Source organism: Arachis ipaensis, chromosome B10 (genome assembly GCF_000816755.2).
Source record: "Arachis ipaensis cultivar K30076 chromosome B10, Araip1.1, whole genome shotgun sequence".
Classification (NCBI taxonomy): Eukaryota; Viridiplantae; Streptophyta; class Magnoliopsida; order Fabales; family Fabaceae; genus Arachis; species Arachis ipaensis.
In genome coordinates this window covers 72,711,261-72,727,378 of record NC_029794.2, presented here as the reverse complement: position 1 = coordinate 72,727,378, position 16,118 = coordinate 72,711,261, and the positions used below count along the sequence as shown (strand labels likewise).

The following is a 16,118-nucleotide window of genomic DNA, read 5'->3' as shown; positions in this document are numbered from 1 at the left end:
GTTGCTTGCAAAATATTTGTTACAATACCTGGTAAGTCTATTCTGTTAGTTTCACCTAATGCTTGTTTGAACTGACTCAATGGAGATTAGTTACGAAGTGAGGAACTAGTACTTTTGGATTAATCTTTTCAATTATGTGTAGGTCTTTACCAAAATGCTCTAAAGCGGATTAGTTTTTCACTTTTTCGCTGTCTCTTTGGGTCAAGACTTCATTTTAATATTTTATAGCTATCTTTATTTTCAAAGATCCTCAATTTTATTATGGTTTAATACTTTAGTAGATAAGTGCCTTAGAAAGTTATCGTAGAGGAAAAATTAAAAAAAAAGTTTTTAACATATACGTTCTGTAAAATCTTTTAACATTTTTCCGTTCTGTGTAATCTTAGTAAGTTTTTTCTTATTTAGTGTTTATTTTATTAAAAAATATATAAAATAATATGTATATATACATAAATATGTGGTGATTAATTTTGTGGTTTGCGGAGCATTTTCATTCCACAAAAGTATTATCATAGAATTCATTAATTAGGTATATGTATCTTAGGGTAATAATATGGGAATTTAATTTTGATGAATTGTCAATGTAAAATAGTTTAGAAAAAAGTTTGGTGACAAAATTTTCATTTATAATTAGCTAAAATTTTTCATAATTTACTTCATTTACATTACTTAATAACAGTTTTATTTTTTATCCCACTCTCTTATCATTCCACTTATCATATTCTTATCAACTCCACTTATTAATCATATTAATTATAATATCATATCCCTTACTATTAGGTATTCTTATAATTAATACTTAATATTTTTTTATAATTTAATTTTTATATTTAATAATACATTAAATATTAATAATAATAATAATAATAATAATAATAAGAATGGACGGTAATGATAATATATATTAATTGAGTTAATTGCACTTGATTCTTTGTTTTCTTAAGGCATTTAATATCAATCAATGGAGATACGAAAAAATCATTAATTCTTTATTTGTAATATATACCTTCCATTAATTTAATTATGATCATTCAAAAATTATGAATCTAATACCATTGCAAGCACAATAGTGTATAAGCCAAGAAATTTTACAAGAAATCGCATTTATCATTGCAAATAGTATGGCATTTGAATTCGGCCTTAATACGGTACCTATGGTAGAAGGTACTGATGAAGAATTTGAACAACAGACGGACTCACCCGACGAGGTTGTTGTCAGTCAACCAATTTTCGAGAATATGAAAAACACACTAGCTTTAATGAGGTATGATAATAAACTGATTTTTTTTTTGTGCTTTTATGTGCATTTATTGTACTAATTAAATTCATACGCATAACATCCATAATTACATACAACTAACATCTAAAAATTAAATTCATGTTTATTAGATATTACATTCATATACATATCATTTTTTAGTTATTGCATAAATAACTATAAAGTTAACACAGGTGTTTTTGAATTTTATTATAATTGAATTTAAAAAAATATCAAATTCTTAAATTAATTTATTCAATTGATAAATTTACTCATAACATCCATAGATTCATATACATAACATCCATTATTTCATGTTAATAACATCCATAATTTGTACTCATAATATTCATAATTTCATACCTATATGATGTCTATAATTAATATTATCAAATTTTAAACTATACGTCTTATTGTATTTTTCAAATTATCTTATATGTGCACTAATAGGTCATGATTTTAATTATTTTAATATTTTTATTTAATATTCATATGTATGCTTATTTATTGATTTTAATATAACGAGTTAATAATTATTTTTAAAAATTTATTTTTTAATTTTTGTTTATATTTTATGTTTTATTTTTTAATAATCTATATGTAAAATATAAGTTGTATAGTAGAAGTTGTTAAAAAGTTTTAATTTAATTTTTATAATTTTTGCAGAGAATTATTACATTTTAATGGATAATAATGTGATTGAGAGATGTTCGGGATTTGATTTGGGAGAAACTGAAATTGATTTTGGAAAGAACATTAATGACTCCAAACATGCAGCAAAATAGTAGGTGATAAGGAGGATAAGTAATAAGGAGGTGTATGTCACTTGCTTATCAAGAAAATGAGAATTTTTATTTGATATTTTTATATTGTAATTATTTTTTGGCTACCTAGCATCACCCAATAGTTTAATAGGTGTATCTAGTTGTATATTATCAAGTTAGCAAACATAACTGTCTTTTCTATTAATTACGTGAATAGTCATCTAAAAGAACGAATGTGATTAAACGATTGTGTAAACTGTATGGTTCTAATTAAAAAATCGGACCACACTGACCAGGAATCAGAAGCCTTTGTTGTTCGGTGCAACGAGAAAAATATTTATTCTAGAAATCGCTTTAGAATAATTGTCATAAAACCACTCATCCAAAAAGTTTAAACTGATAAGAAAAAGCAACATGAATGGTTATATCTCTAATAAGAACTATGAAGTGGCATGGAACTAGCTGGTCGGACCGAACCGAAAACCAACCAATTTTCATAAAACAACGCCATGGTTGTTATTCTCACTGTTGTCGTTCGTTAAATAGTTCAGAGCTTTTCCCTCGAAAGAAACCCTAGCAAGCTATCCTCCACCACTGCCATGGTTGTTATTCTCACTATTGTCATCCGTCGCGCTCAGAATCTTCCGTCTTCGTCTGACCATCGTGCTCCAAACCCTCTCCTCATTCATCAATCGCCAGCTTCTTCCTCGTGCTCGTCATGCTCCAACCCCTCCACCGTCCAGTCTGCCATAGCCTCCAACCACTTTGCTCACTCGACAGCTTCTTTGCGTCGCGTCGCAACTCCAATTTAGTTGTCGTTGCCTGTCCTCCGCAATATTAGACTATAATATGGATGACATTTTACAATTTATATTAGAATATAATATATTATAGTATGTTTATTTATATTTTATTTATTATTTTATTATCCTAAGCTTTAAAATCAATTAATTTAATTACCTTTATTTCCATTCGATGCCGTGATTAGTGTGTTGAGTAGTTTCAGATTTTCTAAGGCAGAATGACTTAAAGGATGAAAAAGGAAACATACTAAAATGGAAGGAAGAAGCAAAACGGAGCTTTAAGGAAACTGGTATCCACGCGATCGCATGGATGACGCGATCGCGTGCCAAGCACGAATTAGCAGCGACGCGGCCGCACGACTGACGCGACCCCGCGCCTTAAGCAGAACGCACATGACGCGGTCGCATGACTGACGGGACCGCGTGGCAAGGAAAAGCTCCAAATGACGCGACCGCATGACCCACGCGGACGCGTGACAGAGGGCACGTATCAGAATTTACAGAATACGCCCCCAGCGAATTCTGAAGCCCTTTTTGGCCCAGATCCAAGTACAGACAGCATAGACCAGAGGTTATAAAGTGTGGGAATGCACCCATTCAAAGGGAGCTCGCATTTTTTACTTTTCAATGATTTAGATTTAGTTGAGAGGGAGATCTTCTCTCTCTTTTAGGATTTAGGATTTCTTCTTGTTTTAAGAGTAACTCTGGATCCCAGGTTTAATGTTCTTTTATTTTAGTTTTATTTATTCTAACATTTGAATTGATTATTATAATTTGATTTATGAATTATTCCATGTCACAGATTGTTCTTTGAATTAATGATATTTGAGGTATTTTCAGTTTATGATTGTTCTCTTTGATTTAAGTTATCATTGCTTCTCATCTAAGGACGTCTTTATTATTTCTGCAATTTTAAGGGGTTTGTTACTTGTGACACCCAAAACGTTTGTACGAAGGGATTTTTGTCGGTTTAGAGACTATATCTACAACGCAACTATTTCTATGAATCTCTTTACTGGTAAAAATCCTAACGTCATAATGCCAACTCAAATATTTATGGGATGTAATAATTAATAAGTATATATATTTTTTTCCTTTTAATTAACCAACTATCAAATTTTTATCCCATGTTTTTTTTTGAACAAGCGAGTTCGACACACAGAGTGGAGCGATAAGAGGGCCAAGTTAAAGCTTAACATTCACAAAAGAACTAAATAGAAAAAATTCCCATGTGCTATCTATGGCATAACCATCAACAGCCAAAGGGATCCAAACTACTCCATTCTCTAACGCTAGTCAAAGGACTCTGGAACACCTCTTCTATACTTGTTTCCTTGTTATTAAAGATCCGTCTGTTTCTCTCTAACCAAACGTTCCAAATGACAGCAAAGAAGCAAATGAGCCACTTTTTGCGCTCCTCTTTCCTATTGGCGACACCTGTCCAGCTCTCAAAGTGCTCTTTCAGTGAGCCCGGAATAGACCAGAGTCTCCGAAAGTTTGATAACCAATCACACCACACCTACCAAGTAAACTCACAACCAAGGAACAAATGGAAAATATATTCAACCTCTTTTTTACACAGTACGCATATGTCATCACCGTGGTTAAAGATATCCAGCCTACGCAGTCTTTCTTTAGTATTGACTCGTCCTATCAACACAAACCAAATAAATACCTCCACTCGCGGTGGAACCAAACCTTGCCATATGGTTCTTGTGAAATTATAGCTGGTGATATCCTCCGGAGTTGTTTCTGAATGCAACACTTGCACAAAAGAGTTAGTTGAAAAAATGCCTTCTTTGTCAAATTTTCAGATAACTCGATCTTGCGTATCACAAGCTAACTTTACAGGTCGTAAAGTCTCATGGAGTTCATCCACTAATTCCAACTCTCATTGATATAACTCTCGCCTCCACTGGAAATTCCAAATCCACTCTATCCCATCCCAAAACCCACAATCCCCTATGATAGATCCTTTCTGGTTTGAAATAGAGAAAAGCCTCGGAAAGCTCATCATTAGTGGACCGCTCTGTAGCCAAACATCTTCCCAAAAGCGAGTCCTCCTTCCGTCACCCACCTCCATGGACAACCCATTAATCATCTTATCTCTCACATTACTATTCTTGAATTGCAATTGACAGATATCCTTCCATGGACCTCCTCTACTAGGCAATGTCTGAGCAGATAACATTACATTAGGGTTCAAGTTATAACAAGAGTATATAACCTTCTTCCATAATGGGCACTCCTCTTTTGAAAAATGCCACCACCACTTGAACAGGGGGGTTGTGTTCTTAACCACGGCGTCACCTACTCCCAATCCACCCAACTTCTTAGGAGCCTGAACCATTTCCCACCTAACCATCGGCACACCATTTCGACCGTCCTCCTTACCCCATAGGAATTGTCACTGCAATGAAATCAACCTTTCTGCCACTGTTTTCGGCATCTTGTACAGGCTCAAATAGTACACAGGCAAGCTATTCAACATAGATTTAATAAGCACTAGCTTACCCGCTTTATTGAGTATTTTTGCCTTCCATAAGATAAATTTCTCCTTGACTTTATCAATAATAGGTTTCCAAGTGCTTACCAGCCTTGGGTTTGCTCCTAACGAGATGCCAAGATACCTAATTGGAAGATTAGCCTCCTTACAACCCAATGAGTTGCACATGTTGTAGGTCCACTGCTGATCACAATTGATTGGGATTAGACTTGACTTGTCATAGTTGATACTTAACCCTGACATCAACTCAAAACACCTTAGCAGCCTGGCATAGTTCTTAATGGTCTCTTCCTCCGGTGGACAGAACAATATAGTGTCATCCGCGAATTGTAGGTGTAACAACTCTATATTATTCTTACCAACCAGCAGAGGCGAGATACGTCTGTTTCTGACTGCCTCCCCTAGCATCCTATGCAAAACATCAACAACAAGAATAAATAAAAATGGGGACAGCGGGTCACCTTGTCTCAACCCCCTCTCCATCTTAAAAGGTTTAGATGGTGAGCCATTTATTAGTATCGACATTGATGCAGTACCAACACACTCCTTCACCCATTCTCTCCACCTCCAACCAAAGCCCATCTTCTGTAGCACTATATCCACAAAGCTCCATTTTACCTGATCATAAGCCTTATGAAAGTCCAATTTAATGATAGTTGCTTTCTTCTTTCTAATCTTTAACCATTGCACTATTTCGCAAGCAATAAGAGCCCCATCATGTATTTTCCGACCCTTCACGAATGCGCTCTGCGTCTCCCCTACTAGACCTGGCATCACTGATCTCAATTGTTTGACCATCACTTTAGAGATCACTTTATATACACAGCCTACCATGCTTATCGGCCTAAAGTCCTTAATCTCTTTGGCTCCAATAAACTTCGGTGCTAGGGCCACCCACGTAATATTGGAATCAGCAGGCAATCTTAATGACCGAAAGAACTCCAGAACAGCTGTTGTGAACTCCGTACCAATCTCATTCCAGCACTTTTTAATGAAGTTCATGTTATACCCATCACTTCCTGGTGCCTTTGATGATTCACAATCCCAAACCGCATCCCTAACCTCTTTTATTGTCGGCATCCTCTCCAAAGCTACGGAATCTTCTTCATTGATCCTATTTACCAGACCATCCCTAAATCCCACAACCGGTGACCTCTCCTGATGATACAAATCCTTATAAAACTCCCTGATAGTAATCTTGATCCGAGCTTGATTTCTTATCAATCTTCCATTAATTATCAGAGCGTCAATAATGTTGCTCTTCTTCTTGCCGATGCTAAGTTATGGAAATACCTAGTATTTTTATCCATATCCTTAGCATGCCTGGATTGCGACATTTGCTTCCAATGAAGTTCCTTTCTCACATACCACCGCTTGCAACAGCTTACTAGGGCCTTCCTTCTAACCTCCACTGTACCATCATAAACTCCATTGCCAGCCATATCATCTATCTTCTTGATCTCCGATCCTCTTCAAAGCGCTGAATTTTCTTGTCCATGTCACCAAAATTGTCCTTATGTCATCTCCCCAACAGAATCGTTAGAGCTTTCAGCTTATCTGTGAACTGTATCTCCCCATGATTTCTCCATTCCTCCTTGACCATTCTTAGAAACCCATCATGTGTGAACCAAGAATCTAAACTCCGGAACGGCCGTGGACCACTTCTGAATTTGGAGTCGTACCTATTAGACTCCTTTGTAACCAGTCCAGGTTCTCTTTTGCTACAGGTACCTCTATCTTCTTTGTCCACCCATTGCTGTATGGATCCTCTTTCTTCTCCTCTTTCCTCAGTTCTTTCACCAATTTTCCAGAAGACCCATGGTTCTCATCACGACGAGTTTGATATTAAACAGTAATCTGAGTGTCATCCGCCCCATGATGTCTCGTTATATTCTTCACTTCATTCGTTCGCCAATATTTGGCTTCTCCTACCGAAACAACCTTACTTCATAACCTCATTCTTTTCATCTCCGCAATAGCCTTCAGTGCTCCCCCTTCGTAGTATACCGGATGAATGCAAAAATGTATATAGATCCATTCTTTTATTTTCGTGACAGATAGATATCATTTATACGTCCAGTCCAGTTGAACAAGTGGTACAGCTCCTTCTTAGATATATCCTCCGGAAAATGATCTACAAAAATAGAGAACGATTCATTTTCCAAACGACGGAACTCTTCTCTGTTCCAAACTCTCGGATCTCTACTCAAAAGCCTAGATCTACCCTTCTCTGTATTTCACACCCACTCTCTCTCTCTCTCTCATCTCTCCCACCAGAATAAGAAAATCTTTAAGAAATTCTTATCCCATGTATTCTTTTATTTTTATTTTTTTATGTTATATATTTTTAAAATTTAATTTTGATATATTATCATAATAAAATAATTTTACATATACACTTAATTATATAATATCAAATAAAAAATAATTATTTTTTACATTGACCGTATATATAATCATCTAAAAAAATAGATGTTATTGAACAATACACTGTCGGTATATATATATATCAAAATCAAATTCGTATTTTTAATATGTGAAAAAAAAATAACACATTTGAAGCAATATTCATAATAATATTTTATGATTATTATGCAAGTATTTTTCAAATTTTATACTATAATAACAGTAGAAATGAGAGAGATTCTGTTATTCTTGATCGAGTACCAAATTTTTACTCCAAATTCTAATTTTTTTATTTTTACTAAAGATAGGAGACTCGAACCCGCAACCTCTTAATTGAGTATGGGGAGACTATGCTATTTGAGCTATTACTCATTGGCTACTCCAAATTCTAATGACTCGTTTATTTTTATTTATTATTATCTTCTCTTTTTCAAGAATATATTCGTCGATAAAAATAATATAAAATTTTAATTTAACAATCATTCGTCATCACGATGATCTTTTAAACACTTTTTCAATAAATAAATAATAACTATGAAAAATATCTCACTAATAACCAATAATTAAAAAATAATGCTCATTTCTTAAGTACTAGTGATACGTACTAACGGTAATCCTTTTGTGACGCCAACGTTTCCTTTGCTTTCTCTTTTCTTCAAAAGTATAAGAGAATCTCCCTTTTCATCATCGTCATTATTTCCCCAGAATTTTAGGTATATATATATATATAAAATCTTGCTTTATGCCAGTGATTACTTACTCTACATTACTTTTTAAAACTGATGAATACTGACTCTATTAACAGATATATTTCATACTGTGTTTGTTCTTTAACAAATAACAATGATTAGCATGTTAATAAAGTTTCTAAAAGATCACGTTTTTTACGGAAGCATATGTAGAAGAAGTGGCAAAACGCAACAGAGAGAAATAGAAACGGTTTCAAGAAGAGTTCACTTTAATTTGCGTGTTGCGCATTTTCTGGGTTTGGATGGTTTTGAAACATGCATCCAGCTAATGATGGACTCAAGATCAGAGAAAAATCCATGGACATGGATTAGAGATCAGAGGGATAGACCTCAGTAATGGATTTGCGCGTTGCGGTTTTCAATAGTGAGTGGTTTCTACATAATAAATGTATTGAGCTGTACTATTTGTATATTTCTTATTTAAAAGCAAAATCCAATTAAATTAACACTAGTATAGCAAAAAAAAAAAAAAAAACATGTATATATATATTTTTTATGGTATGGTAACATATAAATTTTTGTTAGAAAATACAGAAACTTATTAATATAGTACAATTTTTGTACATAACATAAACTTATCGATAAAGCATGGATATTTTTGCATATAATATAAATTTTTGTATATAACACATAAATGTTTACTTGTTAATTTATTTTGTTAGTTGAGTGAGTCAATATTTTGAGTATGTGGTCTTTCAAAAATTTACGTGCTGTACATCAAAAGTGCTATGCACCAAAATTTCTGTGTTGTACACCAAAACTTATGTGTTGTATGTGCCTATTTCGTTGGTTAGATGTCAATGTTCTGCGCATGTGGTCTTTAAAAAATTTTTGTGCTGACCACCAAAATTTTATACTGTGCGTATTTTGTTAGTTAGCTATATATTTTCTGGGCACATGTCACTACAAGAAAACACGTCTTTTGCCACGCTTTTAAAGCGTGGCGATAGCTTTTCGCCACGCTTTTTGCAGCCTATTGCCACGCTTTTTGTTTGCCACGCTTTTTTATAAACTGCCACTTGTAAAAGCGTGGCTGTAGGTGGGAAATACGGCCACGCTTTTAAAGCGTGGCGATAGACAGAGATATGGCCACGCTGTAAAAGCGTGGCGATAGGGTAGATCTGGCCACGCTTTTCAAGCGTGACAGTAGACCAGATATGGCCACGCTTTTAAAGCGTGGCGATAGGGTAGATCTGGCCACGCTTTTGAAGCGTGACAGTAGACCAGATATAGCCACGCTTTTAAAGCGTGGCGAAAGCGTGGTAGTAGAGGAGGTATGGCCACGCTTGAAAAACGTGGCAAAAAAGCTTAAATACAGCCACACTTTCTAAGCGTGGCAATAGACAGAGATATGGCCATATGGCCACGTTTTTAAAGCGTGGCGAAAAAGATGGTCAGTAACCTAGTTCCCTTTTTAATCTTCATAAATAAAACCTAACATGAATTCATAGATAATTTTATAATTTAGTCAATAACCAATAATCAAGTAATCCAACTTTCATAAAATTGTCACCAAAATAAGTGTGTGATCACATAACAACATACACTAACAAAATACCAAAAGTGAAAATCAAAACTACTCATGAATTCCTAATACATGAATTAGAATTCCTAATCAAAGTCTTCTTGTACTTCATGCCAAGATATAAAAACTTCATGTATCATTGCAAGGTAAATTGTTTTGACCTGTGCCCTGCAAAATAAAAAACACAAATGAACAACTACAAATGAAAAATGGATGATGCAGTAAACTTCAGCCCACTAATTTTTCTAACAATCAGATTTGACATCAAACTTAATTTTTGTAACATAAAAAGCATTCTAACAATCAGATTTAATTTTGCTACATATATCCACTAATCTGCACAAGGATTCTCAAAATCTCCTTTAATCCTTTAAATTTGATATCAAACAAACAACTTATTGTTCAATAAATAAATCTGATTTATAGCATCAATGAAAACGTGATACAACATTCATGTTCCCTCAGCCAATGTTTGATATTCTATTATTGAGCCAAGCCTAAACCTAACAAACTAAAACTGAAACATATATTACTTATTTTTAACCAAATAAGGATGTGAATCATGCCACAATATGATGATATCAACCAGTACTATTAATATGTGTCTAAAATTTCACAACACACTATGAAATTTGAATCGTGCATTCAGAATTTTCAGATAGAAGGAACCAAAAAGTGAAACAAGTGAAAAAGATGCAAAACGTACAACAATGGCAACTAGTTCGAACCTTCCAAGTTCTAACAAACTTAACTCTTTCCACCAGTCATAGTTATTCAAAATCATATTAGAACCTTCCAAGTTCGAATTCAGCAACAACAAACAAAATTGAAGTTATTAGACATAAAATAACAGAGAAAATTGAATTTTAGAAATGCTTAAAGAAGTGCCTAAAGTAATGAATGCCTCAGGAAAACACCAAGTTGCACGCATGACATCAATAACAAATTAATAGATGTATTTAAATTTGCATAAACCAACCTTAATTACTGTCTTAATCCGTTCCACAACAGCAACAAAGTGGTAGCACAGCAGAAGTAGAATTAGAGAGGTAGCAGCGTCAGCGAACAGCTACTCGGCAGCAGCAGATTATTATATTACCACAGGAGCAGCAGAACAAAGAAGTGGCAGTAGTAGTGGATAGATAACTATCGAAAGCCTGAACAAAAATAGACTAAGACTTAAGTAAATATTAAAATATAAATATGTTTAATATTTTTTAGTATAAATAAATATTTTTTTAACAAATAAATTTTATTAGTAATTATTCACATGTTCGATCATGAGATAAAATGAAACAATTATCTCTCCTCAAGTGGCTCCAAACATCTAACACTATAATAAGCTACATTGAAACCCAAACAGCTAATTAAAAATAGTAAGGGAGTAGAATGTCCTTAAATGACCTAATTCATTTAATAGTATTTAATAGCATTCCCAATTTTAAAATATTATTTTTCTAAATCTGTTTTTTCTTAGACAAAAAAGTGAAGGGATAACCATTTTTATCTAAAGCTTTGTTTTCTATATAAAAGAATTATACAACAAAACTTACTTAAGTTGGTCAAGTAATTAATTTATTATCTATTTAAGTAAGTGTTTAAAATTTGAGTTCCTTCTTATATATATAATAATCTATTGGCTAACAACAAATTTTAAAAAGAAATTTGTGACGAATTAGTTCTTACCCTTATAAATTGAAAGATGCTATGAAAAATAAAAAATTGTATATAATTTTATAAAAAAAAATAGAATGACATTATAATTATAAATATAAATAAATGATATAAAGGGAAAAGGAAGAAGAACAGTGGAATGTAGATGTATGTGCTCCAATTTATGTGCCGTGAAAAAAAAGGAAAAAAGAAAAAAAGAAAAAAGAATAATGAAAGTTTTATGTTCAGTGTGGATGAAGCTACTACTTTGGTCTAGGCTCCACACCTTAAAACTAAGTAATAAACTGCAAAATCTGTGACTAATGACAGAGAAGACTGAGTAGGGAATGACAGAGACGAAGGCGCCAGCAGGGCGGAAGGACCAAAGCCAAAACAGTGGAACCTCTTCAAACTTGTTCTTCTTCTCTCTCAATAGCTTCAGTGTTGTTAGTGGTTGTTACTGCAAAAATAATATTTCCAATGTTATTCTATATATTTTCAGGATTTTTTTTGGCTAAAAGAAAAAAAAAAGGACGTGTGTACTATACTTGAATTAACAATAGACAATATAATAATAGTGCATGATTGAGAAATGCAAATACAAATTCAAATGGCTGTTCAGAATTTCAGATTATATTAGATAATGGCAGCACAATGCAAGCATCAGAAACCACATCAAAGTAGGGACACAATGTTTTCTATCACAAACAAATGAATAACCTCAATCTCTCAGAATTAGCAGAAATCCTTCTCACTAAATCCAATGTTTTAATTTCTATTTACTTTCAGATATCCAATGTTTTAGGCCACAGTCCCATGTGCTTTTGTACAATGTGAAATTAATTTAATTATTTACTTAACAGTGAAAAGAAAATGAAAAATAAGATCCGTGAATAATTATTGCAAAAGAATCCAAGTGCAATTGCATGATCACACAACAATTTCCCAATGCCAAGCAAATTTAGGCAAACACCCTCCAAAAGAATCCAAGAATGAACATCATATATGCATGCATAGAAAGTGAGCAGAAGAGGAAATGCAAATTGAGAAATCAGCAGCAGCCAATGATTAAGGATGTAATGAGCATGAATGCATAATAAGCACAAAGAATCGCAACAAGGAAACGAGTTGCTAACACATGGCACGAAGCAGCAACACTTATTAAACAGTAACACTTCCACAACATATAATATGGACAATGAAAAAAAATACAACAAACAGTAACACTTATTAAATCATTGCAGTTCATATAATATGGACCAAGCAACAAGCAGAGTAGAATTCAGCAACAACAAACCAAGAAAAATTAATGAAACAGTAACACTTCCACAGCATCTATTTTGGACAATGAAAAAAAAATACAACAAACAGCAATCACAAGTCCAAAATTCAACACCAAAACAGCACAATAAACAAGTTCATCCAGGGCAACTTTCAGAGGAAAGACAAATTCATTCTGAACAGCAGCAGTAAACAAAACAAAACCTACATCCACTAACCAGTCCAGATTCTCTAACCACCTAATTCAACTAAACTAAATTAGTTGAACTAAACAAGCTAAACAGAATGAGCTAAACCAGATTAATCAAACAGAAATAAAATCAAATGAGATGAAAGGGGAACCTGGGAAGCAGGGAATTGGAGCAGGGGAAGGAAAGGAAAAACAGTAAAACAGGGTCTAGTAGTGGCTCTTAACAGAATCTTGGACAAGTGCCCCGAGAGTGCCATGCTGAAAAAGAATAAAGGTAACTAATTAGTTCAAATAAACGATATCATATCAAGTATTGATAAGTAAGACGATTGTATGATTATCTTAAAATTCATTCACGAAGTCACAGTCCACCAATAGAAATGACATCATATAAATTCAGTAACTTAAAACCTCTTCAGGGGAAAGCTAATAATAAAGAAGGCCATTAGAGGTGAAAATACTTTTTAGGCAAAAGGCAAAAAACAGTGAGAATTAATGGAATACCAAAACCAGCAAGAAAACACACTTTTTATGTGACTTCATCATCTTTCATCAGAAGCGAGTTTTTATGCAAAGTGGAGAGAAGAATCCAAAACAAAATACAATTGACGCTAATAAGTAACGTTAAATAGTCCTTAAAACGGGACAGAAAGTTTGAACCATGTTAGATAACATTTATATTTAATAGAAATGAGTGACGTTAGTCCCTTAAAATGAGCACGGGAGTTTCAACCATATCATCTCACGGATGCACACACACACTGGCACATATAATCACTTAACAAGCATCAAGCGGAGAATTAAAAAGAAATAAAAAAAATGCTAAGATGCTGGTCTTAACAATGCAACTGTTTTAGGCTCCCAGGCCACCATTGTATTATTCAAGACACACAAACAAAGTGATGATGAAATAATGCTCATTCATCATCGTCCATACAAATTAAGTAATACTTTTAACTTAAAAAACACCGATCCACCAAATAAAATTAAAATTAAAATAACTAGTTTAAAATTAAAATTAAAAACATCAATTTAATGTACTTAAATAATGAGATTAATATTTGGTTCTAGTTAACTTCTATAATTCGATTTATCAGCATAAAATATGGTTTTGACTTCAATCATTCACAACTGCACAAGGAAGAAGATAGATTTTACTCTTTCTGACACCAACACGAGTAAATTACAGAAGCCTTGTGTCTCACGTGGCTGAGACATTTCATTCATCATCATCAGCATTCATCATAGTAGGAACAACATATATTAACAGTCAACATAAGATATCGAAAATCATAGGAGAATATAGTGAATAGAGTGCACCTTTGTGGCTTTCTCATTCCAGAAAAATCGATCAGCATTATCGTACGTCCGCAGCATCGCAAGCAACGCGTCTTCAGCATTATCATTTAACCAAGAAGGAAATGCGATCAAAGAGAACGAATCAGGGGAAAATGAAAATGAAAAGGGAAAACTCTAAAAGTAAAAACAACGGAAAAATCGAGAAAATAAAAAGAGAAAAATCGATCATACCTTTGGAATTCGAGGGCTTGGAGGAGAAGAAGAGGGAGGAGCTTGCCGTCGCCCATGTTTGCTGGAGCTTGAAGGTGAACAGAGAGATCCACAATGATTCGAAGAAGAACAAGAAAGAGAAGAAGGGTATGAAGTTAACAAGATGAAGAGTTTCCATCAGGGCGAACGGCGAAGGGAAGAGTTCTCTGTACGTAGTTTCGAAGGTGAAAGAGAGATTAGGGTTAGTGGTTTCGAAGGGGAAAGAGAGATTAGGGTTGGGGACTGGGTTGGGGGCCGGGTTTGGGCCGGGTTGGGAGCCGGGTTTGGGAGCCGGGTTTGGGTCAATCGGTTGGGGCCTTCTCGCCACGCTTTTAAAACGTTATTGTTGCTCTCTACGGCCACGCTTTTGAAGCGTGGCAGAAAAGAAACTTTTGGCCACGCTTTTAAAGCGTGGCAAAAGTGTACCAGCATATAGCCACGTTTTGTAAGCGTGGCCGTAATGAAACCCTATGGCCACGCTTTTAAAACGTCCTTGTTTCTCTCTATGGCCACGCTTTTGAAGCGTGGCAGAAAAAAAACGTGGCCTTTTCTCTAATCAATTGCCACCCTTACAAAAGCGTAGCCGTTGATCCTTTTCGCCACGCTTTAGAAGCGTGGCAAAAAAAAAGTGGCCAAATCTCTAATCTATCGCCACCCTCATAAAAGCGTGTCCATTGACCACTTTTGGCCACGCTTTTGAAGCGTGGCAAGAAAAAAGCGTGGCCATAGGCCTTTTTTCTTGTAGTGTGTGGTCCTTCAAAAATTTGTGTTGTATAATAAATGTCTCTGTTGTGCACCAAAATTTATATGTTATACATCAAAATTTATATGCTCTAATTTTCTGAATATATACAAGAGAAGAAGAAGATGAAGACGATGTAGATGATGGTGATGATAATAAAAGAGGACGGAAAAAAAAGGAAGAAAAGAAATTAAAGAAGAAGAAGGTGGCGGCAGTAACGAGGATATAGCGGTGGTGGCGGTAGCGATCGACGACCACAATGATATTGAAGAAAGAAGCACGTAAAAAAAGAAGAAGACAATGACGATGATAACGAAGAAAAAGCACTAACACCAACACCGAATACGTACAAAGGAGCATGCCATGACTTAGTTAAAAACTTGCTTTAAAAAATGTTTAAACGCCGAGCTTTGTTGAAATTAAAATATAATTTTAAATNATTTTATACTTAATAAATAATTTTTATATTTAATTCAAATTTTTATAGATACCTTTGGTACTTATTTAGAAAACGTATATAAAACATTGGAGAAAATATCGATCTCTAGGCTTTTTTTTAATAATTTCGGTGATTCACAAAATAAAATTGAAGAAAAATTCACTTAGCTTGGTGTAGTGTAGACTTACTAAATTTAATGGATAAAAATGTCTTTTTTTAATATCGTTTGTAAAAAATTATATTAATAAAATTTA

At 34.0% G+C, this 16,118-nt stretch overlaps 1 protein-coding gene across 1 annotated transcript in view; it reads left to right on the top strand.

The window, feature by feature from the left end:
- LOC107620689 (adoMet-dependent rRNA methyltransferase SPB1-like) overlaps window positions 14,557-16,118 on the top strand; it is a 5,268-nt gene continuing 3,706 nt past the window's right edge. Inside the window, exon 1 of the mRNA XM_016322818.1 lies at window positions 14,557-14,791. Coding sequence (XP_016178304.1) covers window positions 14,557-14,791 — 235 coding nt within the window. The remainder of the gene's footprint in view (window positions 14,792-16,118) is intronic.